General features: G+C 40.6%; 1 protein-coding gene and 1 long non-coding RNA gene across 15 annotated transcripts in view; one reads left to right on the top strand and one right to left on the bottom strand.

The window, feature by feature from the left end:
• The window catches only part of ACBD6 (acyl-CoA binding domain containing 6), a 207755-nt gene extending 198778 nt beyond the window's left edge, over nucleotides 1–8977 (bottom strand). For 5 of the 14 annotated variants that reach the window (XR_013382139.1, XR_013382140.1, XM_077902080.1 and 2 more), the window contains exons 1-2: nucleotides 8418–8975; nucleotides 1067–1131 (exon numbers count right to left, since the gene is read on the bottom strand). Coding sequence is in view for 10 of the 14 variants with exons in the window: in XM_077902080.1 (XP_077758206.1) it covers nucleotides 1067–1131; nucleotides 8418–8639 (287 nt within the window). In the remaining 4 variants the exon portion in view is untranslated. Of the gene's footprint in view, nucleotides 1–1066; nucleotides 1132–8417 lie in introns of all 14 variants that reach the window. The other 9 variants (XR_013382137.1, XR_013382138.1, XM_077902079.1 and 6 more) reach the window with 3 other exon arrangements.
• A 156-nt stretch (nucleotides 8978–9133) lies between these two features.
• Nucleotides 9134–10665, top strand: LOC144316296 (uncharacterized). The gene is made up of 2 exons (XR_013382136.1): nucleotides 9134–9505; nucleotides 9683–10665. It is a non-coding gene; the product is annotated as an uncharacterized LOC144316296 (long non-coding RNA).
• Nucleotides 10666–25764: the final 15099 nt, after the last annotated feature.

The following is a 25764-nucleotide window of genomic DNA, read 5'->3' as shown; positions in this document are numbered from 1 at the left end:
AAAGCTCACAATGAAAGTTGCATCATGTATCCTCCACAACAGTAGTAAAGTGTCAGAAAACTGTTATCATCAGCAAAGAAAGCTTCTGCCAGAATGGAAATCAAAGCACTGCTTCCTTCACTGAGAATGTCCTACACAAAAAAAGCCAGCTGAACTAAACATGGGCTTAATGACATAATAATTGATTTACATTCAAGTTCAAGCTTTGCATCTCTTTACAGCTGGGTAACAAAGAGTTCATAGACAGGTAACTTGTCAGGGGACCGCATTTTGAGTAGCACTGCTCTAGACTGTAAAGTTAGAATCCATTTATAGTATAGCACTCTTCAAATTTCTCTTTTTTAAAACCCTATGCTTTATACTTTTAATTCCACGACTGATTCTCCAGAGTCCTTCCTCCTATAACTAAGAGTCTCTATTGTATATAGTTTCTCTTTTTTTCACTTAGACAAGGTAAGAGTAAATAAAGCCTGATATGATAAGAAGGAACTTCTGAATTAGAAGTAAAAAAAAACTGGGAACGGGATAATCTTTTTATGGATTCAGGAAAGTAGACTCAGTATCTTTTTTTTTTTTCTCCCTTTCTTCTCAACCGGCTATTATAAGTATTTATTCACTATGGTGTGGGTGGGGCAAGTTATAGAAGAGCATTAGAGTTAAGAAGATAAAATTAGGAATTTATCCTTTTTTTCACCCTTCCTATCCTCCTGTCCTCCTTCCAAAGATTCCTCCACAGGGCATAAATTGTTAGCCATTAGAGGATGCATGACAGGATAGGAAAATCTCAAACAATAACTCTTATCATCACTCTCTAAGAAGCTATTCATATGTAAGAAGAGTATGTCTGTTGTGAACTATGTATATATACCAACATCATGGCATGAGAATCCTTTAGGAGACTTAGCTTAAAGCCGATTCTTTTAATCTCTCTCCCAATTGCCTGTTGTTAGCACAGTCTACAGCAGAGATTAATATAAAAATAATTCTTTAATCTGCTCACTACTTTCTAATTCCTAAACACCTAAACCATTTCCAACAACCTCATTAGATTTCGAGAATTTCTTACCATTTCTGCTTTCCTTCGAAATCAAAGAAGCTTGGTTTAGGAGTATTACAATTTCCAACTTTGACCTAATTGAAAGGAGAGAAAAAAATAAATCAAGAACTTATTTTTCAAAGAAATGCCAGAGAAACTTTTATTTTTCACAGGTATTATGTATACTCAGCAACTATAGGTTAGAAAATATTTACATCTATTAGTCTATTAGAATAACAAAATTTAACATTCTTTGCAAAGGCAAAGAAAAGCGAATTTTAAATACAGGCTGCTTTGGCTTACAGCATAAAACAACCATCGTCTAATACTGTGATACATAAAAAAAAAAAAAAAAATACTGTGATACAAAAAAAAAAAATTTCTGATACAAAAAAAAACTTGCATTCCTAACCTAGTAGACAAATTATATATACAAAGCAAATTATTAATACAGATTATGTACTCCTTATTAGCATTTATTATATAGAAGAATTTTTAAGTGTGTAATAAACAAGCTTTAAAGTACAGTTTATCAGAATTCATAATATTGTTTATTTATGGTGATTCTCATTATACTATCAGCATTTTATCTCTCCCAAACTCCAGGATAAAGTACACTATTTGTAAAGTATCCTATTATGAAACTAATTGATACAACAATAGATGCTAACAGCAGTGCAAAACTTTTCAAGGGTTTTTCAACAATATAAATTCTATCTACTCCACAATAATCTTTTCTTGTTTGTAGTGAATACTTATTTGTAATCCTCAAATAATATTTGTAGTGAACTATATTTTCATCGTCAATAAACATAAATGAAATTTCACACCAGTGCCGAATTCATACAACCCGATTCCCACTGCCAGAAGCAATCTCTTTCTGATGAACTCTCACAGCTTTTACTCCACTTTCCACTTTTACCTGGTGTTAAAAAGTTTTGTGTAGTCTCATCTTCCTATCAGAACACAGCCTCTAGGAAACCATTCTTAACTCCCTCCCTGCACCTTTTATGGCGCCTAACCTGAGGTAGTAAAAAATGTTTGTTGAATGTAGAATGAACGTGGTAGGCACGTATCCAACCAAACACCTACCTTTCTAATACCACAATCCAACTCCCGTCTACTTCTCAGAGACCTTCTAGCCATCTACTGTTACACACTTGAATTTTGCTAAGATCACACTGATGTGTACTCGCTAACCAGACTGACTTCTCACTGCTTTGAGTACTTTGATTCTCATTACCACCCCCTCTCCAAATGCCTTCTCCTCTTCCTTCAGCTTTTCAGTTTTCAGTCCCCTCTAGGTTGAGACTGTAGGAATGCTTGGTCTCCAATGATCTCACCCATCTCTGAAGTCATAACAAATAACATCTCCATCATTTGCTTAGCAATTAATCACACAGCCCTCCGATGGATATTACAATGTACACTTATACAGGAACAACTCTAGAATAAGTGGATGGAGGGAAAAAACAGTGAGAGAGCAGGAACTGCATTTCTTCATCACCATAAACCAAAAGCTTCATTTGTTATGGTAAATGAGCCACATAAACCATCCTGCTAGGTTTGCCATTATAAACCCATTGTAGAAATGAGTACAGAGAAACTGAGGAGGGTTGTCAGAGTTCACACATTAGCAAATCCTGAATTAGGAGTCAGCATTTGAATTTAGGATGGTTTGACTCCAAAGTCCAATATTCTTTTTCCATACCCCTCTGTTTTACCTGCCACATCCTATCTAAGCCTCAATTCTGGCATCTCCAAAATCACTAGAACTACTGGATTATCAGAAACAGGAGAGAAACTATGACACATCATAAAACCAGCAGTCATTACTATTTGTTTTTTTAATGAGATACTAGCCAGTGGTAGAAATAAATACTAATATCTCTATTTCTCCTACAGTTACAGAAGTCTCAGCCAGACACCCGGTCACCCAGCTAAACGTTACATGTGACTGTGCAACTTCAGTCTGAGTTCAGGGGACTAAATGTGCATGAAAGTGATATAAATATCTTCCTTGAAAAAAAAGGGAGAACATGCATGTAGTGATGGTGAGCCATCTTTGGCCATGGAAAGAGATGTGAGGTAAACAGTTCTCAAACTTTTTGGTCTCATGATCCCTTTATACTCTTAAAAAGCGAGGACCCCAAGAAGCTTTGTTTATGTGGGTTGTATCTATCATATTTACCATGTTAACATTTAAAAGATATTTTTAAAATATGTATTAATTCATTTAAAAATAATAAACTCATTAAGTTAACATAAGTAACAAAATTTTATGAAAAGTATATTCTAAAGCAAAAAAACTTAGAAGAGTGACATTGTTTTACATTTTGCACATCTCTTTAATGTCTGCCTTAATCTATTGCAATATGTTGCTTTGGTTGAAGTATATGAAGAAAATGTGGCTTCACATAGATGCACTGTTAAAAAAGAAAGAAGTATTTTAATAGCATTTTCAGATAATTGTGGATACTCTTCTTCAATACGACACCAAAACTCAGTGAGTGGCAGTTTCTTTAAGGTTAGATGCAATGTGGATGCTGATGTCACATCAATGAATTTTTCCTACTGTTACATTAAAATCCTTGGTCTAGGACGCCTGGGTGGCTCAGCGGTTGAGCACCTGCCCCTGGCTCAGGGCGTGATCCCGTGGTCTGAGGATCGAGTCCCACATCAGGCTCCTTGCCCTGGAGCCCACTTCTCACTCTGCCTACCTCTCTACCTTTCTCTCTCTGTGTCTTTCATGAATAAATAAATAAATAAAATCTAAAAAAAATAAAATAAAATCCATTGGTCTGACTTGCACTTTGAATGGATCACACATAATTTGTAACATTCCATGCAATATTTGGAAAGTATGGTTCACTAAGTTATACATTCCTTCCAATGCTGACACATTTCATTATACAAGAGCCAAAGTTTACAATCATTAAAATCACCATTAATCTCACTGAAAAAGTTTTTAAGTATTAGGAAGCTGTCAAGTTCATGTGACACAGATTTGCCAAACCTCTAATTTTCACTTGAAGGCTCAAACACGACCACTGGCAACAAATACTGGCAGCTGTTTTCCTTAAAGTGACAGGCTCACTTCATTGACTTTGAAGAAGCCATCTGCCAAATACTCAAATTTAAATAAACATAGTTTATCTGTGAGTTGTGCTATTAAGGAAAAATGATGTTTCACGTAAAATGTGGATAGCTCAGCTTGCAACTCAAAAATTACACAAGTGCTTTTCCTCAAAATAACCAACATAATGCAGTGTGCAGAACTGCCTTGTGTGTACTCCCCATTTCAAAGACCTGTACTCAAGAGTTAATATTTAATAAAAATCAATAGTTTTTACTGCTTTATCAAAGACATTTTTAAGTGAAATTGGCTTTTTTTTTTTTTAACTGAGTACATGGTGGTAAAAATATATGACTACTGGTACAGTCTGCTGCCCAGCCTTGATTCATGCTGATGCATCAGCAGTTTTACCACACAGAAGAAAGGCAAATATTGTTTTAGTATTATCATGAAAATAGTTCTGATCTTATAGATCTCCTGAGAAAGTCTCAGGGATTCTCAAGGGTCTCTACACCATAATTTGAGAACTGCTGCCTTTGGGGATGGCTGAACTACAGGACAGAAAAAGACTAAGCCCCTGGGTGATCTCATGAAGCAAAATCACCCTACCAGCACTAGATCACCTACCTCCAGACCATTATGTGTGATGAAAATAAAAGCTCAGCAGCTGACCTTGTATTCTGAAACAGAAGCTTCTGTATTCCCCAATTCAAAGAATTGTTCTGGATCAGAAAAGACTGGATACTGGAGGGTATCATGCTGAGTGAAGTAAGCCAGTCGGAGAAGGACAAACATTATATGTTCTCATTCATTTGGGGAATATAAATAATAGTGAAAGGGAATATAAGGGAAGGGGGAAGAAATGTGTGGGAAATATCAGAAAGGGAGACAGAACGTAAAGACTGCTAACTCTGGGAAACGAACTAGGGGTGGTAGAAGGGGAGGAGGGCGGGGGGTGGGAGTGAATGGGTGACGGGCCCTGGGGGTTATTCTGTATGTTAGTAAATTGAACACCAATAAAAAATAAATTAAAAAAAAAAAAAAAGAAAAGACTGGATAAATAAAACTACAGGGTTTTAGGACATGATGAGAAACAGTTTCCAAATCATTAATAATGAATCATAAGCTATAAAGCAGTTACAAAATGTGCCACCTTAACAGAACAGTATGTTCTGATACATACAGGATATATCCAGTGCCCTTAAAACAGAATATTTTAACAAAGGGGGCTAATGGCAAATGCCAGTGAATTATGTGTGAGCAGGTTAAAGTAGAACATGCTGAGAATCTTCACTGTGCTAGTGCTGAAGGGTCCTGTAAAAATGAAGCTAACAGGGATTTGTAATTTTCATTGTCCTGGAGTTTTCACAGGAGTCAATTAATGATCTTTTGATGGGAAAGTGTAGGATAATGTGGAGTACCAAAAGACTGTTCATTGGTGTGATCTATTTGAAACTTCACTAAAAGATGATTTTGAAGCCACAGGCTTATGTGAGGCTAAAAGAGCTATTATGTTAGGTAAGTTTGGAGCTCTGCCTAAGAAAAGAAGGCTCACAGCTCAGCTTATTTTTATCATCCTCCTGGGGACAACTATTTCATTTGGCCTCCAAAATACAGTGCTACTCCAAATACAAAACATAATTGTTTCATGAGAGATTCTGATCCACCATGCAAGAATTATATTGGCATTTCAATTTTATTATTTTATCAAAGATGCTAATCAAAAAAATCAAAGATTTTTAACACTATCTCAGAATTCTGTTAAAAAAAAAAAAAAATTAGGGCAGCCCTGGTGGCTCAGTGGTTTAGTGCCACCTTCAGCCCTGGGCATGATCCTGGAGACCTGGGATGGAGTCCCAAGTCGGGCTCCCTGCATGCGGCCTGCTTCTCCCTCTGCCGGTGTCTCACCCTCTCTCTGTGTGTCTCTCATGAATAAATAAATAAAACCTTTAAAAAATATATTTAGGGGCACCTGGGTGCTCAGTCAGTTAAGTATCTGACTCCTGATTTTTAGCTGAGGTCATGATCTTGGGGTCATGGCATGGAGCCCTGCATCAGGCTCTGCACTGGGCATGGAGCCTGCTTACAATTCTTTCTCCCGCTCAAAAAAAAAAAGAAAAAAAATGTAGAAGAATGGATGAAAATTGCATCCCAATGTCATATCTAAGTAAGCATAATCCTATTTTCTAATAATGAAGAATTTTATTTCCAGATACAGAATATCTCTAAACACCTTAACATGGAGTTCTTGAAAGGGTGAGGGACACACCACTTCCAGGATTAAGTGAGTATACTTGAGACAGAATGGTTACCAGTTAACAGATGACTATAGTTCACTGATAATCCAGAAATCAGATACTAATAACGATGACACTAATATCAGTAATAAAGTTATGTCCTAGAAAGAGAAAGAATGTTCTCTAGGGAATTTGGAGAAAAACAGTTTTATGCTGCCCGAAGAATTAGCAGTCAGACATGTTAAAGGTCCTAGCAGAATGTTCAATAAACTCTTGTTAAATAACTGAAAGTCTCATTTTGATGTTATTGCGACAAGGTAAATAACCAAAGAGAAAAAGATAATCCAGAACTTCTGCAAGAAAGAAATTCCAAAGCCAATTCAAGGGCAATTTTCATTCAACACTGTAATTTATACCGTATGTATCTACAGCTATGTCTCTCAAGTCACTTTAACTGGTATTCATAATTCAAATTCACCAGTCCTCAAAAGATAGTTCATCACTATTCAGTATATTCAGTTGAAGAATACAGAGGGGTCTTTTTTTTTTTTAAGATTTTATTTATTCATGAGAAACACACACACACACACACACACACACACACACACACAGAGAGAGAGAGAGAGAGGCAGAGATGGAGGCAGAGGAAGAAGCAAGCTCCATGCAAGGAGCTCGATGCAGGACTCGATCCCGGGACTCCAGGATCATGCCCTGGGCCAAAGGCAGGTACTAAACCGCTGAGCCACCCAGGGATCCCCTACAGAGGGGTCTTAAAACTATTTTTTTTTCTTAAAAGAATGCATAAGGGAATAGATATCAAGAAGTAAAACAACGGTAAAAAAAATTTTTTTTTAAGATTTTATTTATTAATTCATGAAAGACACAGAGAGAGAGGAAGAGACATAGGCAGAAGGAGAAGCAGGCTCCATGCAGGGAGCCCGATGTGGGACTTGATCCCCCCTGAGCCAAAGGCAAGACGCTCAACCTCTGGGCCACCCAGGCATCCCTAAATTTTTTTAGTGAAATAAAATGTGCTCATTGCTTCCAGTGTTCCAAAGAACTGGAGTTTTCCTAAAATGTTATCTAACTCTTCTTAGCAATTTTCATGTGTTTAAATCTAGATTCCTCATGTAACTTTCCAAGTCTCTTGAAGGAAAATACCACCATGCTTTTTCTTCTTTGCACTCCCTGTAGGCTAACACCCAAGTGTTTTGCACATAAAAGATGTTATACAACTACTGGTTGATTATGATAAAGCAATCATTTTTCCTTCTGGTACCTGTGACTCTTTGAATGCTAAATTAAACATGTCTTACATGACATTAGGATTATTATTCCCAGATAAAGCTCAGAGCCTTAGTCAGAGTCAGGAGCTACAATCTAGTTCCAGTTCCCACTCATCTGTCCCTAAGACCCTGGACAGGTTATCTACTCTCTTTGGGCTTCCGTTTCCTATCCCCCAAAGGAAGGGGATTGTTTCACCTGGCGTTTACTAGCTTTAAAATGTTTATAATTGTATCTAACAGTCAGAATTCCTGCCCATTAAGCCAAAACACAAGTCTAATATAACTAGGATTTTAAAAATCACAATAATAAAACTAGTAATGGTTTATTTTGCATCACCCTTTTATTACGATCACATAATTCTCCTGGATCTCACAATTTCTTTTTTAACATTACTTCCATAGGACCATGTTACTTCCATAATTACCTCCATATGACCCTTTGGCAAGAGTGAATGACAAACCTTATTTCATCATCCTCATTTTACAAAGGTTCTGAAGCTGGTAAAAGCACGAGTGCAAGGTCACTGTACAAGTCAGAGAAGACACGGGAAACTGCCATTCGGTGTCCAACCACCTCTGTCTCCCAGGACAGCGGACAGGCCCTATCCACATTCAGAATGATGCTAATGCTTTAGGAGATGACCACACACACGCGCCCCCACACACACGCAAACTTCATCCCACCTAGCCATCAACCCAAGCACCTGTACGATCAGATTCTGGGGGACAGAGAAGGCCTCTCCTGCCGCTCTCCCGCACGCACCCCCTTCCCGGGGCCTTACCTGCTTGTACCTGGCATACAGGTACAAGAGCTGCTCCCGGCTGGCCACCTGAACCAGGCCCTGGAGGTGCGCGGCAGCCTGCTCAAAGAGCTCTGCCAGGCTCCCGGACGCCTCGGTCTCGGGGCTCTGGCGGGGTTCCACATCGCCGGAGTCGTCCCCCGAGCTCAGCTCTCCGCCGCTGTCGCCCGTGGTGGCCCCCGCGGTCAGGAATGGCGAGGCCATGCGTCCTCGCTCGCCCCGCGCCTCCGCGCCCGCGCCGTGCGTCCCAGGCCGCGCGCAACGCCGGCTCGGGGGGCCTGGCCCACCCGCCTCGGGCCCGAGCCCGACCTCGAGTCGGACCCACGCTCACTCGCTCGCGCGGCCTCCCGTAACTCCGCCCGCCTCCCACTTCTCTCCGGGCGTGCAGGGCAGGCCCCGCTACTCTCGGCGGCTCGCCCGGCCCACCCGGTCTCCCGCGGCTTCCTCCGGCCGGCACCGCGCTCGGGCTCGACCCGGGGCCCCTCACCGGCAAGGGGGTCTCCCGGCGGCGCAGCTGAGAGATCCGGAAGGGAGGGCGGGGGGCGGGGCGCGGGCGGGGGCGGGGCCACGTGCGCGTGCGCGCGGGGGCGGGGGCGGGGCGGGCGGGGCCCCGCGCGCGCCTGAGCACGTGTCCGAGCACGCGCGCGCCCGAGCACACGTCCGAGCACGTGTCCGAGCACGCGCGCGGGGCGAGGCGCGGCGGCGGCGGCGGCGGCGGGCTCTGCGCGGGGTGCGCCCACGTCCGGCTACCGGGCACTCGCGGGGCCACGCTACGGAGCTGCAGCTCGGAGAGACTCTCCTCAGCCGTTGGGACGTCTGTTCGTCGTTGCACCAAAATGACTATTCAGAGTCAGGAAACCGTTCCGGGAATAGGCCCTCGGGGCGGGGACGGTGGCCCCCGGGTGCTAGTGTGGCGGTAGGAGCGGAGTCGCGGGAAACACGGAGCCGAGGACGAAGGTTCCGCCTGCGCCCGCCTCGGCGGGTCGTGTGGCCCGGGCGCCCCCAACCTGGCCTCGGACCCCTGCGCGCGCATCTGTTGCTCGGGAGCTTGGCTCGGACTTGAATAACGGGTGAAAATCCGGGGGGCGGGGCTTTCCGCGCGGAAGCCGCCTGGTTGGCTGTCCTCCCCTTCCTCGGGGCGGGGCGGGGCGGGGCGGGGTCGCCCGGGGTCGCCCCCCGCTTCCCCCCAGCCGGGCCCCGCTAGCCCCGGGCTCCTGGGACCGAGCCTCGGCTGTCGTGTTTTGCAGACGCTGAACTGAAACAGTACGAGACCGCTGTGCCCTAAAGGAACTGAACACAAAACTACACAAAACCTGCGACATGATTATAACAATCAACTTGTACTTAGGGGTTATTACGCCCCAAGTGTTGTAAAGCAAAAACGGAAACACTGTGTGTGCATTTGGTACTCAGAACGGCGTAATGAGCACCATCAAGATTGGTGCAAAGAAGGAGTTCTAAAGAGTGGTTGCCGGGCGTGTGACACAGGTGGACAGGGCAGGAGGAAAGGCCAGACGCTGGGAGAGCTGCCGTCAGGACTCCACAAGCCTTCCTCGAGGTTCTGGAGTCTGCCCCTGTTTGCTCTCCAGGCGCTCACGATCCAATCAAGGGATGGCTGATGGACAAATTCTTGTAATTAAAATGCGGTGATAATAATGACTCACTGAAGCCGTTCATGTGTAAGGGACTTAATCCCGACTACTAATGATAGGTACAGTTATTTGCACTGTGTACGGAGGAAATCACAGAGTGGTTGAGCAACTTGCCCAAGGCTGCACAGCTAATAAATAGAGAAGGAAAAATTCAAACTCATCCGTTGTTTTAGGCAGGGGTTAGTCTGTCTATGGTGTAATTACAGACCATGAACCTGAAAAGTAGAATGAAGAGAAGATGCAGGGACCTTTGTATTTCTCTGTTTCTAGAATTTTTACTAGAAACGTGAATTTAATATTATGGACAGCTTTTTAGGCCGTTTATATGTTTTTCTCCTTTAACCTTTTGATTTTTTTTTTTTATTTATGATAGTCAGAGAGAGAGAGAGAGAGAGAGGCAGAGACACAGGCAGAGGGAGAAGCAGGCTCCATGCACCAGGAGCCCGACGTGGGATTCGATCCCGGGTCTCCAGGATCGCGCCCCGGGCCAAAGGCAGGCGCCAAACCACTGCGCCACCCAGGGATCCCCTCCTTTAACCTTTTAAAGGAATTATTAATAAAATTTCTCTTGTAATGAACTATATTAACAATATTATTAAGTTAATAGGAATTTAATGAATTATATTTATAATTGAAATTGATAAGTTAACATACATTTTAATACATTAATAGATTTCCTAATTTTAAGTGATGCTTCTCTTCCTGAATAAACCCATTCTGGTCCCGGTCTTGCCTTTTTTTTCATATCTGTGGATTCTGTTTGCTGACGGTAGTATCTTTACATCCCTAATTAAAGAGGGCATTAACCAATAATATTCCTTTTTTTTCCCTATCCTTTCTCAATTTTGTATCAGGGTAGTAGTATCCTTCTGGAAAATATTTAGAAAAAAAATATTTAGAAAGTTTCTTTTCCTGTATTCAGCAACAGTTTAGATAACATGAGAATGAAGCAAGCAGAATTCTCTTATGAACAGAAGTATACAGCAATTCTACTTTTATCTGGTGAGAATGCATACATGTGTTCACTAAACGCATGTACAGGAACATTCATGGCAGCACTGTTTCTATTTCTATTTTCCCAAACTGGAAACTCCCAGAAGTCCACCAACAGTAGAATAAATATAGTGTGTTTACATAATGGAGTACCATTCAGCAGCAAGAATGAATTAGTTACAATTACAACACATGAATGAATCTCTTAAACATAGAACCCAGAAAGCCTGATACAAAAGAACTCCTATGTTTCCATTCACATAAAGCTCAAAATCAGGCAAAACTATTCTGTGGTATTAAAACCCAGAAGGGCGCAGTCAATTGTACTGGGTGGCTCAGTCAATTAAGCATCTGATTCTTGATTTCAGCTCAGGATATGATCTCAGGATCCTGAGATCCAGCCATTGTTAAGCCCAAGGTCGAGGTCCAAGCTCAGTGGGGAGTTCGCTTGGGGTTTTCTCTTTCCCTCTCCCTCTACCCCTCCCCCTGCTCATATTCTCTCTCTTTCTCTCTCTCTCTCTCTCTCTCTCTCTCTCTCTCTCTCTTTTAAGATTTTACCCATCCATTCATGAGAGACAGAGAGAGAGAGAGAGGCAGAGACACAGGCAGAGGGAGAAGCAGGCTCCATGCAGGGAGCCTGACATGAAACTCTGAGCCTGGGTCTCCAGGATCATGCCCTGGGCTGAAGGTGGCACTAAACCGCTGAGCCACCTGGGCTGCTCTCTCTATCTCTCTCTCAAATAAATAAATGAATCTTTTATTTTAAAGCCACCAGAGTGCATAGTCTTGAGTGAAACACTGGTTACACAGGCATGTTCACTTTATGAAAGTTCACTTTTATACTTTTGGGGACACCTGAGTGGCTCAGTTGGTTAAGCATCTGCCTTCAGCTCAGGTCATGATTCCCGGGGTCCTGGGATTAAGCCCCAAATTGAGTTCCCTCTCAGCAGGGAACCTGCTTCTCTCTCTCTCCCCTTACCCCAGTTGTGCTTTCTCTCCCCTTACCCCAGTTGTGCTTTCTCTATCTCCCTCTCTCTCCCTCTCAAATAAATAAATATAACTTTTAGGGGCAACAGGGTGACTCAGTTGGTTAAGTGTCTGCTTTTAACCCATGTTGGGCTCCCTGCTCAGTGGGGAGTCTGCTTCTCCCTCTCTCTCTGCCCCTCCTCCTGCTGGTACTCTCTCTCTCTCAAATAAATAAAATCTTTTTTAAAATTATACTTTTCAAAAAATAAAAAATTATACTTTTCTATATGTGCATTATATTTCAATAAAAATATTAAAAAATAGCACATGAAAAAGGAAGACAAGAGCCCCTGACATTCCAAAGCTGGCTGGACACTCACGGCTAAGCCATATTATTGTCCTATTAGAAATAATCTCATGGAATCCCAACCTCGGACAAGGTCATTGTAAAACCATGATAAGACAAGGCAAAGCACTTTATGAATCTGTCTAAACCACAGACAAAAACAAGATCACTCTGTCCTACAAAATATCAAACACCCTTTCTTTTGGCCAAAATGAATGGTTACTACTTCTTTACAAATTACAGCTTTATTCCTGTATTAGACTTCTCTCCCTACAGATAAGGTTTATTGAGATGCCCAATCATAGAATTGCCCTGGCTTTCTCATAGCATCCAGTTGAGAACAGATCTCTGCTATTAGACTCTCCCTCTAGTCATCAACCAAAGTCTAAATTATCTAACGGCTGCTTTGAACACCTTTTTATTGTGACAGCCCGTAGCTCCCAGTAGTGTGTATTCTTCCTCCCTGCAACAAGAAATAAATACAACTGGGTTTACTAGAGCTGACTTCCTTTAGGTCTCCAGCAGAAAGACATTGACATTTGAGAAAGTTTGATTTCTTGAAGATTCTATTAAAACTCCCAAACTATCAGGATCTGGCAACTTTGGGGGAATAAATCAATTGGTGATTTATCCTTGGTAGTTTCATTCAAGCATTTCTTGAGGACTGTAAGGAACTGAATATGTTTTTCCAAATCTAAAGGAAAAAATCAGCCAAGACATTGGGAAGACAGGAGAAAATATTATAATTAGAATGAAAGTATAACAATCAGTATTAAAGATTAACAACTAATATGGAAAAATTACTGATTCAAAGGGATCCGCCGGCAAGTCAAAAGCAGTCCAAAGTGAGCCAGGGAAAGTTAGGAGAGAAGTTGTCAAGAGCTAATCAGTCTCGCTGGTGGTGGTTGCCTTGGTGTACATGTGTTCATGGCCCCCACCTGCTGCTAACAGTGAGTCACTCTTGCAAATAAAATAAATATTAATAACATTATATGCATAGTACACTTTATACAAATTCAATGGGTGATGTTCTGAGAAATACATTTTGGAAGCAAAGTAAGTCCTTAAACTGGCAATTTCTTTAAGTGATTCTAAGTAGTGCTGCTAACTTTGCTAAGAGATCTGAATGTTATGTTATGAAAATACTACCCAACAATGTTTGCTGGTATTTTCCAGTGTTAATATTCACTGAAAAGTACTTTAACAAAAAGAAGTTCAAAGAGAAGATTGTAGCATACTGCAACATAACATCCTGAAGTGACCTAAAACCTGAATTAAATAAAAGTGATACCTGTTTTGCTGCCAAACTAGTCAGAACAAACAAAGAATATATTTGGGGTGGAGGATAGGGGACACCAGGGTAGCTCAGTCCTTTGGGCGTCTGACTTTGGCTCAGGTCATGATCCCAGGATCCTGGAATCAAGGCCACATGTCATCATTATCGTCATCAGGCTCCCTGCTTAGCAGGGAGCCTGCTTCTCCAGCTTGCCTTGCTGCTCCCCCTGCTTATGCATGCTCACTTGCTCTCCCTTTCTCTCTGTCAAATAAATAAATAAAATATTAAAAAAAAAAAGTAAGTGGATTTAGCACAATTCAGTTTTGTAAACTATTGGCCTTTTTTTAACATTAACATTAAAATATTCATAATTCATCAAAAATGTTAACTCCTAGGGATCCCTGGGTGGCGCAGTGGTTTGGCGCCTGCCTTTGGCCCAGGGCGCGATCCTGGAGACCCGGGATCGAATCCCACATCGGGCCCCCGGTGCATGGAGCCTGCTTCTCCCTCTGCCTGTGTCTCTGCCTCTCTCTCTCTCTCTCTCTCGACTATCATGAATAAATAAATAAAAATCTTTAAAAAAAAAAAAAAAATGTTAACTCCTAATATGTTTTAGTCACAGTGTTAAACTCTATGGATAAACAAGATTATCATTCTTCTCACTGTCTCCAGCCTCCTGGACCCCCTTGCAGCTCTTCTTCAAAACAGGCATTATTCAACATCCTCCTATTTTAGTGCCTTTATGTTTACTAGTATCTCTTACTACAACACTCTATCCCCAGATTTCTATGCAGTTTGCCCTCACTTCCTTTGGGTCTTTGTTTAATTGTTGCATTAGCCAAACTTTCCTTGGCCACCTTATTAAAAATCGCAACTCCATCTTCCCAACACTCTATCCCACTACTTTAGCACTTATTGCCACCTAACTAACAATATATTTTACTCATTTGTTTTATCATTTCCATATAAGTGCCAGAAAGGCAGACATTTTTGTCTGTTTTATCACTGTTGTATTCCCCAGAGTTGGCACATAGCTAAATCTTTATTGAATAGGTAAGTGAGTGAATGTATAAAAGACACAGTCATTGTTCTTTAAGGGCTTAGGATAGTAAATGAATAGGGCAATAATATATAATAAGTGATGTGGAGAGAGCATCCAGACAGAAGAAGTAGCATGAATAAAGGCACAAGAGTATAAAAATAACAAGCAATATTGCTTGTTTTTACTTAATAATAAGTAAGGTTCCATAAACAAACAGCAGAAGTGTAATTAGCTGTTTTTCTCTCAACAACACAAGCTAAGAATCAAAACATATGTTAACCTACTCCTAAGAGGAATAACTTGCTTAACAAAGACTGCATTATTTTGCGAATATTGGAAAGAATGGAATTCTTATAGATCAGTGGCTTATTTGTATGTCACTAATCAAATTGGTGGTATTTACCTAGACATAATCTTCTAGGCTATCTGTGGCCTTTAATCCAACTCTTTAAGTGCATTAGTGGGATGCTGGCACACAGGCAGATAAGCAGGTAGAGAGAGATATTAGACTATATTATCTAATTTACATAATCTTGAAGTTCATTTGACCACCTTCAAATACAATAACCAGCAGATTATCCTAGAAGAAGAAGGAGGAGGAGGAGGAGGAGGAGATCACAACAGGGAAATCAGAACTCTGACCTTGAAGTCTTTATGAAATCTGTATAATGAATAAAATTTAATGACAACAAACACATCCTCAAGCTCTCAGGAAGTTAGATATTTCCTACTAAATACTAAGAAAAAAATGTGATTAATTTTGAGACCTCCTCCATCCCCTGCCTTAGTAGAGGCTGGTTTTTTTTTTTTTTTTAAGATTTTATTTATTTATTCATGAGACAGAGAGAGAAAGGGACATAGGCAGAGACACAGGAGAGGGAGAAGCAGGCTCCATGCAGGAAGCCTGATGTGGGACTCGATCCTGGGACTCCAGGATCAGGCCCCAGGCTGAAGGCAGCGCTAAACCACTAAGCCACTGGGGCTGCCCAGTAGAGGCTGCTTGATGATAATGGATGAGCTTTACTCTATACAAATAACAGAGATTTCTGGAGGATGTGTTTATGGATTTAGAAACTGACTTGATAGACTCTTGTGCAATGCTGCTTATCATTACATGGGTTCAAATACAAGGACAAATCACATGCCATAAAGCAAAATAGGATTAAATAATAAAAGCCTAGTATATTCTTAGTTATCAGTCCTGAAGAGATTCCACTGGTAAAATGAACCACAGAGCAGTACAGAAAACCAGTGGACTCAAGTAAGTGGGTAGTGATGGCTCATTTCTGCCCCACATTTGGAAACATTTTGGTTGTTGTCATTGTTAATATATTAGCTAGTACATTAATGGTGCTGCATATATTTTAGTAAATGTAAAGTCATTTTTAAATTTCATATTGTTATTTTGACTTTCTGAAAAATTAATCAACAATGAATTTTTAAATGCTCACTTATTAACTTTTCAGATAATGTAATACAGTAAAAAGTCCACAGGCCAGGAAGTCTGCTATCATTTTTGCCATCAAATAATTTAAATCTTAGTTGGAGAAACAAGATTAGTACTCATGAAAAAAATTAGAAAGTCAAATAACACAGTATAATTAAGTACAAAATCTTGTGGTACACACTGAAGCAAAATAATGATAGGATTTTTTTAGCTGAATATCCTCCCCATGAAAGTCCTCAGTTGAGCTCTGTTACTTTTCACAAGGAGTCTTTTAAATGTTGAATGATCTGCATGAGGCTTGATATGTTTAGGTGGGTGTCCAAACAGATCTAATACACAGATCTCCTAATATGTAATATGTGCATATGTATGTATGTGTGTATATTATCTATTTATTTTTATTGAAGGGTAGTTGACACCCAATGCTGTAGTCTGGGGCTTTTCTCCCTAGTAAGACACACAGTGCTCAGTATTCATTAAATGAAAAGGGAGCTATTAGTCAATTGGCAGAAACTAATTTAAACTATTTGTGGACACATTAAAAGTAAAATCTTTAAGGAAAATATCACTGAACTTGAAACCAAGAAACTGAAATTTTTCTTCTCCATCTCTGTGATCTTTTTCTGGGTACAGTTACTGGTTTAAAGACTAAAGAGTCCAGAAAGTAAAAACATAACTAACATATTGTGACTTCATAAAATATAACATCTTTGTATGAAAAATGAGGCCTGGGGCACCTGGGTGGTGCATTGTGTAAAGGGTCTAACTCTTAGTTTCAGCTCAGGTCTGATCTCAGGGTGATGATCTCGGGGTCCTGAGATAGAGCCCCCTCTGGGCTCTGGGGTCAACGTGGAGTCCGCTTAAGTTTCTCTCTCCCTCTGCTCCTCCCCCACCCCACCACAATCTCTCTCATAAATACATACATACATACATACATACATACATACATACATACATACATACATACATAAATATTTTTAAAATAATAAAGAAAGAAAGGGAAAATGACAGCCGGCTGTGGATTTGAACCACTTAACCCAGGCTTTTGGATGGCTGGCTGTCATCTTGCAGGGCACCGGTGGAGTGGAGATGTAATATACAAATTGACCACATGATGGCAACACAGAGCCAGGTTTCTTTTCTGCCAGTGTGCAGGTTTGCTGGATTATCTTTGTCCTTTGGGTCTTCATGTTTAGGAAAGACATGGACCTCACGCACAAAATGGAACAATTGTTTATATCATTTTTATATCTTTATTTTAAACAGAAGCCAAATCCTAATTTTGTTTCTTCTTTAGACTTAGAACCCAAACTGAGAATGAAGAGAAAAACAGGCTTTCTTAAGATGCTCTTGGTTTAAAAAAAAAATGTTCTAAGTACACTTAATAAGTGTAAGTGTAATAATAAGTACACTTATTATTCTGAATGTTGTAATAAGAAATAGAGGTTATACAGTGTAGAGCAAGATAAACTTAGGTCTCTAAATCTACGTCATTACCCCCTTGACTGTTGTTGGTTATTGTTTTTGCTTTTATTAGGTTTTCTTTTCTTGAAAAAAAAATGCTTGCACCTCACCCTGTTCTTCCAAATATTTGGGGGAACTTTCGGTTTAAAAATGACATTCTGGGTACTCCTGGGCAGCTCAGTTGGCTACGCATCGGACTCTTGATTTTGACTCAGATCATGATCTCAGGGTCTTGAGATCAAGCCTCCTGTTGGGCTCCGGGCTGAGCATGGAGCTTGCTTAAGATTCTCAATCTCCCTCTCTGCCTCCCACCTCGTGCTCTCTCTCTCTCCCTCTCTCTAAAAAAACTTAAAAAAGAAAAAAGTGGGACGCCTGGGTGGCTCAGCAGTTGGGCGTCTGCCTTTGACTCAGGGTGTGATCCTGGAGTCCCAGGATCAAGTCCCACATTGGGCTTCCTGCATGGAGCCTGCTTCTCCCTCTGTGTCTCTGCCTCTCTCTGAGTGTCTCTCATGAATAAATAAACAAAATCTTAAAAAAAAAAAAAAGAAAGAAAAGCCAGACTCCTTTAAAAACACTGACATTCTAAAATATGCAATAAAAGATAAAATATTTAGTATGTATATCTTGATATATGTTTATTGAAGTTTAAAAGGCTCAGCAAGTGAAAATGTACCAAAATTAGAATTCTCATATAAATTATATTTTTGCATTTGTCAAAATATCCCATTGTTGTTTATCTTAATGTCCACAGCTGAGCATCATTCTGGAAGAAATCATGACTTTCATGAATTTTGTGGCACTTAGGCTTCCAAGAGTTGATTGGACATTAGTAATCCAAAACTAGAAATGATTTTTATCATCAAGAAAATCTGATCAGACAGACACACATTAAACAGTTTTGTTTGTATTACCTTAAAAATAGAAAATAACATTCAGGTAGTTCTTTTTTTTTTTTTAAGATTTATTTATTTGAGAGATCAAGTAAGGGTGAGGGGGAGCAGCTGAAGGAGAGAGAAAATCTCAAGCAGACTCCATGCTCCAATTTGGGGCCTGATCCCATGACTTGAGATCATGACCTGAGCCAAAATCAAGAGTCAGACACTTAACTGATTGAGCCCCCCAAAGTGTCCCATGATAGTAAGGCTTTAACTTCCATCTCTTGAAATATCAAATGGCTGCCATTATTTTGACTGTAGAATTAAACCTCTCTTCCTGATCCCCCAAATGAGCCAAGCAAATAGTAATGTTTATTTATTAGAGTGCATCAGTAGTGCTCAGAAATAACAGCACTGTAAATCTTACTAACAGAGTTTCCATCACACACTCATATATGTGCATACATGTCACCTGCTATTATAATTGGCCTGAATACTGATGCTCCTGCTTCTGATTTTTTTCATGATGGCAAGGGTTTTTTTTTTAGTCAATTGTGTATTATTAACATTTTCAAATGTACAGAAAAATTGAAAGAATAGTAAACAATCCCCAAATGTCTATCTCCTAGATCCAACAATCATTAACGATTTTCCATATTTGCTTTATCTATTTATCTATAATTTTTTGATCAGCCATTCGAAAACAAGACATCATGATACATCAAAATCTAAGTACTATAGTATGTGTCTTCTAAAAATAAGAAAATTCTATTATAGGGGATCCCTGGGTGGCTTGGTGGTTTAGCACCTGCCTTTGGCCCACAACGTGGTCCTGAAGTACTGAGATCAAGCCCCACGTCGGGCTCCCTGCATGGAGCCTGCTTCTCTCTCTGCCTCTCTCTCTGTATCTCTCATGAATAAATAAATAAAATATTAAAAAAAAAGAAAATTCTATTATAAAACCATAATGTCATTATCATACTTAAGAAAATTAACAAATATTAACTATCATGTAGTCCTCTGTGTTAAAAATTTCCCAGTTTTTTTCAAAAAGGCTTTAAACAAACATACATTCAAATTACTTAAAACTAAAATACATGGATATATAAGGGTAAGTATATTTGCATATGAAGCCAGAGCTCAGGTCCAAAAGACTTGATCAAAAAAATCAGAGCACTTTACAGTGAAGGTGAACAATCAGCAAGAATTAATAACCATTTCTGATTCTGTGAGTGTATGGGTATATAGAAGCATTAAAAGCATTGAGCCTACTATACTTGTGCTTAGTATAACCAAAAGCATAACATATCAGTAGAAGTTTCCTACAATTTCTTTTTAATTGATATACCTCAATTTCATATAAAAGAAGATAAAAATGGAGTCTATTTGTGATATTTTATCCTAAATACGTAATTTGTTGTTTTCTAACCTCTAAACAGTAAATTAGCTTTTCATGTAATAGTCATCTTGCATAGACCATAATTTTTTGAAAGGGCATGTTATCGATCATAAGCAAAGGAAATATTTAATTATTTTGGTTACATGAAGTTACCGTGCTCTTTTGCTTTTAGTAATAAGTCTGTTTCATTTTGTGTTTCTATGTGTAGTGCAAGGTGACTTGTTTATGAAGAGACATAAGACAGAGAAAGAAGGGATGAGAGAGGGAAATTTTGCATTGCACACAGCCCCAAATAGAAAGTGGGGGACAAGGTGGGTGGACCATTACATAATCAAGCACAAAATGATATACTGACGACTGTTACTGTTATAGGAATTTAGAAAGGAGGAATGTCAGTAAAGACATCAGGATGCTTCTGAGCTTCCTGGAGATAGGAGTTGAGCCTTGAGTGATGGTCAGGTTTAAATAGGAAAAAGAGAGCAAGAAGGGCTTTGCAGGTGAGTGAAAGCATATGAGGAAAGCCATAATAGCACACCTGCAAGAGAGTGGTCTGGGGTAAAGGGAGTTGATTGGGAAGCAGGGAGGGAAAAGGAAAGTTAGGGATGAAATGATAAAGCCATGGTAAGGCAAATCTCACAGTTCCCTAGGATGAAGAAATAGATCTGTTCCTCCATGTGTACCCTGCTTTGCCCCAGAAGTAATTTTAGGTTGCTGTGACAGTCATTGTAGAAGTGTAAGAGTAGCATTCTGCATTGAAAATGGGTGGTTAGACTGGCTTAATGAAGGGAGTTAAGAACAGAGAGATATGGATGAATTTGACATTAAGTCAATGACTACAATCCATCTAACATGGTATTCTGTTGACTATGTTCATTGTAATATTTTTGTTCATTGTAATATTCTTGGGACATTGTAATATTTGTTCATTGTAATATTCTTGGGACATCACGGCTGACTGTTGACTAGGATAAAGTCATATTAACTTATATCATAGTGAAGTATTTCATAGTCATCCAAAGCATCTATTACAACTGAGTAATTAAAATAAATGGGGCAGCCCCAGTGGCTCAGCAGTTTAGCGCCACCTTCAGCCCAGGGTGGGATCCTGGAGACCCAGGATAGAGTCCCAAGTCGGGCTCCCTGCATGGAGCCTACTTCTCCCTCTGCCTGGGTCTCTGCTTCTCTATGTCTCTCATGAATAAATTTTTTAAAAATCTTAAAATAAATGTATTTTAGTTGCTTCCTACTAACGCCTTTATAATCTATCTGGAGCCCAATCTTGGCCTCCCAGACAGATCTACCCTGGCAGGTGCACACCCAAAAGAATTCCCCTTAGGTGGCACCATTCACCCATCTGAGAACTCTGCCCCATTAACACTAAAGGTGTTGACTAGTTGGTTAGTAGGAGTGGACATGAAGAATTTACTGCTGACATCAATCAGAACAGGAAAGGTTATATGGTAGTAACAAAACCCCCTAAGCTTCAATGACTTAATCCCATAAATCTGTGATTTCACCCACACTCCGTTTCTCTGTTCAGCAGTTATCAGAGATCCAACCTGACACGACCCATCTTGACATCTGCTTCTACAATCTCTAAAGCAGCAATAAAGGAGAATGTAACAAATTGTGCACTGGTTCTGAAAGGTTTCACTCAGGAATGACAAGTCACTTGTACACCCATTTCATCAGCAAAGTTATATGGTCATAACCTAACTTCAAAAGGGGCAGAGAAGTACAATCCTACCACGTTCTTGGAAAGAAATGAATGCCAGACTATTCGTGAACATCCCAAATGACATTCATTATCTTACTTTTTTTTCCTTTCTTCCTCCCTACTTTTTAAAGAAAACATTATTTATTTTTTAAAAAAGATTTTATGTATGTATGTATGTATATATGTATGTATGTATGTATTTATGAGAGACACACAGAGAGAGAGAGAGAGAGAGAGGCAGAGACACAGGCAGAAAGAGAAGCAGGTTCCATACAGGGAGCCTGATGCAGAACCCGATCCCGGGACTCCAGGATCACGCCCTGGGCTGAAGGCAGGCGTGCTAAACCGCAAGCCACCCAGGGATTCCTGAAAACATTATTTAATGAAAAACTCCCTGCTGGGGTAGGGCCACTTGCTGAATGATAAGAGATGTGCTGCCTCATGCCCATTATTCTTTTGAAAGTTCATCCTATGTCGTATTTTCTAGTATTCGAATATAATTTCTGCAAATATTGCCCAACCCAGAGACCATCTGTAGTTTATGGAAAATATTAACTGTAGTGAACATAATTGCACTGAGTCACATGTCGGCAGTATCTTCCTTTTTTTCCCCATGGAAACCAGGAGACATTTTGCAATTTATCAACAAGTGTGCTGCCAGATTAGAACTGAAGGCTTGCCTCCAACTCATGTGCTTGTCCGGGCATGGTCCAATTATCCCTAATGCTGAGAAGAAATAGCTATATATTTCCCACTGTGCCTCTTAAACTTCAGTAGCCGGCTGAGTATTGGGCAATGTGTTCCACTGTCACCTTCCAGGAGGGTCAGTTGAAGGCTTTCTGTTTTCAATGTGGGAATGACAAGCATGCCTTAGCAGTTTGGCGGAATTAGTTATCTGATACTTTATAGTATGTTAAGGGCATCGGCCTTGACGTAGAAAGAGCTTTGCACATGCTTGCCACCTATCTCGGGTGTGTTTACTTATTTTCTGCTTTGTAAGTGATTTCCTATTTTGTTTTGCATTTTGCCCCTTGCATGTTTTTAACTTCTCTACCTTCGAATTCCTTTTAAACATGGTTATATGTCATAGGTGAAGACTCGTAATCTCACACTTGGAGTTGTTTTTCCAGAAAAGCAAAAGTTGGGTTTGTCTTGTTTGCCACTGAATCTCCATCACCTGGGATGGGTCCTGGCACATGGTGCTCAATAGATACTATATTGGGTTAATAAACAAAGGAATGACCAACAGATAGAGAAGGCATTATTGGCTTACCTGCCTGGTAGTTCTCTATGTATTTTTTTTTTAAGATTTTATTTATTTATTTGAGAGAGAGTAAGAGCCAGAGAGATCACAGAGGGAGAGGAAGAGGGAGAAGCAGACTCGCCACTGAGCAGGGAGCCCAACACAGGGCTCAATCCCAGGACCCTGAGCTGAAGGCAGATGCTTAACAAAGACTGAGCCACACAGTCACCCATGTTTCTTTTGACCAGTGGCAAAAATTGTAAGGTGCTGGACCAGAATGAGAGACGGAGAGAACTTCTCTGGGTTGAACTAAGCTAACAAGTCCATAGTTTTGCTCTCTAATTATTTTAGTTGCTAGATTGTTTTCATCTCTCATTACTCCCTAATCATAGTCAACTTCTCAGCCAAGCTGAGCCACTCACTGACTTTTCTCTGAATGGTCATCCTCCTTGTTGAACTATGTCCCCCACCCCACAAAGATATGTTGAGGTCCTAGCCCCCAGTATCTCAGAATGTGACCTGATTTGGAATTACAGTCATGATAGATGTCATTGGTTAAGGTAAGGTCATACTGGGGGCACCTGGGTGGCTCAGTGGTTGAGCATCTGCCTTCAGCTCAGGTCGTGATCCCAGGGTCCTGGAATCAAGTCCCCCATCAGACTCCCCACAGGGAGCCTGCTTCTCCCTCTGCCTATGTCTCTGCCTCTCTCGGTGTGTCTTTCATGAATAAATAAATAAAATCATTAAAAAAAAAGAGATGAGGTCATACTGGAGTAGGGCTGGCCCCTAATGCAACATGACTGGTGTCCTTATAAGATGGCCACATGGACACAGAGACACACAATTAGAATATGGTGTGACAACGAAGGAAGGCAGAGAACTAGAGAGATGGAACTGCAGCCAAAAATGCCAAATACTGCCTGGAAACCAGCACAAACTGGAAGAGGCAAGGAAGGATCCTCTCCTACAAGTTTCAAAGGGAGCAGGGCCCTACTCACTTGATTTTGGACTTGAAACATCCACAACTGAGGCAGTACATTTCTGTTGTGTTAAGTCCCCCAATCTGAATATTTTGTTACAGCAGTCCCTAGGCAATGAATGTACTTCTTATGCACATATGCTTTATTTCTTCTATCTGGTCTTCACCTACGTTGCCCATCTCAAGACCTTCCTTAATATCTCTTCTTGGGTAAAATCTCAAAATTTATCTCCAAAATATCAGATTGGCTGGCTCCCCTCAGCTCCTGGAGCACCTATATCTATTGTGGAGTAGATAGATGGTGATGAAGGAGCAGAATATTCTGAAAAGACTGCTCTGAAGGTAAGGAGAAGTAAAATGAATGAAACAAATGAGTAAATTCAGGGAAAAGCATACTGGTCATTGAGACCAGAGAGGAAAACAAGGAGGAGGCCAGGAATACAAAAAAGCTTGTACACAAAATATTTTAAAAGGCAGGGTGAAGGTTCCAGGAAGGGCCCCACAGCCTATGTGGGCAGACCCCATTCCAGGTTCTCTGGCAGAGGCTTCCTCCTCGCTAATGATACTATTCTGATAAAACTGCTTGCAATGAAATAAATATAGGCAGAACCACATATGGCCCAGGAATTCCATTCCATTCAGAAAAGGTCTGAGAAGTAGTTTAGGAAGGGTTGTGCTATAAAAAATGAGGTCGTGAGATAGAGATTTTGAGTTATAGGTAAAAAGCAAACCCATTTTGAAAGCACTTTTGATAAAAAAGAAAGAGAAAGGAAGGAAGAAAGAAAAGGAAGGAAGGGAGCAGGATGGGAGGGAGAGGAGGAGGTACCTTCTGGGTGTGCTTATTATTTCCCTCATGGCCTTTTGGTCAAGTCAATTAGATAATAAATTATGCATAACCATCTCTACTGGCTTAAAAAAAAAAAACACTTGCAGTGAGAAATGATGGATGTTCTGGTGACCCATGTAAATTTGCTCGGGGTCAGAACAATTGTTACAGCCTGTTGCTTAAATTGTTCTCCCTGTCCCTCTTGTCACCTCCTGGGCTTGGCTACCGAATGATTGTTCCACAGAGTCAACACCTACCTCTAGTGCAGCGCTTATCTCCTGGCATTTTAGTTATCTTTGTTGAAAAAACAATAAGTAGCAATCAATGCAGTGAGAATGAACTAAAGAGACAAAACAGATATACACACTGGGATGGATGGCGAGGGAAGAGGCCGCTTTATGGGGGAAGGAGCTGGGAGCAAAGTATGGGGTGAGTTCACCAGCTGTGGGGTGGGAGTCAGGGTGAGGCCAGGGAGCAGGTGTGCTTCACCATCAGGCTAAGTACACCAGCAAATCGGAGCCTCCAAAACATTTGGGCAGAAGGAATATTTGGCAGTTCAAAAATAAAATCTTTTTAATAGTCATCTAATTTATTAGAGTCTGTATTTATTTTATGGTTTATAATCTCAACATTACAGTTTATATGTTTTTCCTTTGCTTGGAGTTTTAAATTCTTTTTAAGATTTTATTTATTTACTCACGAGAGACACACACAGAGAGGCAGAGACATAGGCAGAGAGACCCAACCCCAAGACCCTGGGATCATACACTGAGCCAAAGGCAGATGCTCAACTGCTGAGCCACCCAGGTGTCTCCCATTCCTTGGAGGTTTAAAGGCTTTCGTGAAGCTGTAGGTATTTGATTGAGGTAGAGGAATACTGGGATTCCATCCAAAGGAGTACAGGGTTCAAAGCCGGCATAGTCAGTTCCAACACAGACAGAAGCTTGGGTGTAGACCCAGGCGGGGGGAGGGGGGGAAAGCTGGTAGAAAGGGTGAGGTAGGAAAGCTAAGAATACCAAATGAGTAGCAAAGTGAGCAAAATAGGGGATGGATGGTCTGGAGAAATTCTGGAAACTTAGGACAGATGCTTGGAAAGGGCCATCA

The sequence above is a fragment of the Canis aureus genome, chromosome 6 (genome assembly GCF_053574225.1).
Source record: "Canis aureus isolate CA01 chromosome 6, VMU_Caureus_v.1.0, whole genome shotgun sequence".
Taxonomy (NCBI): domain Eukaryota; kingdom Metazoa; phylum Chordata; class Mammalia; order Carnivora; family Canidae; genus Canis; species Canis aureus.
This window is presented reverse-complemented; position numbering and strand designations above follow the sequence as displayed.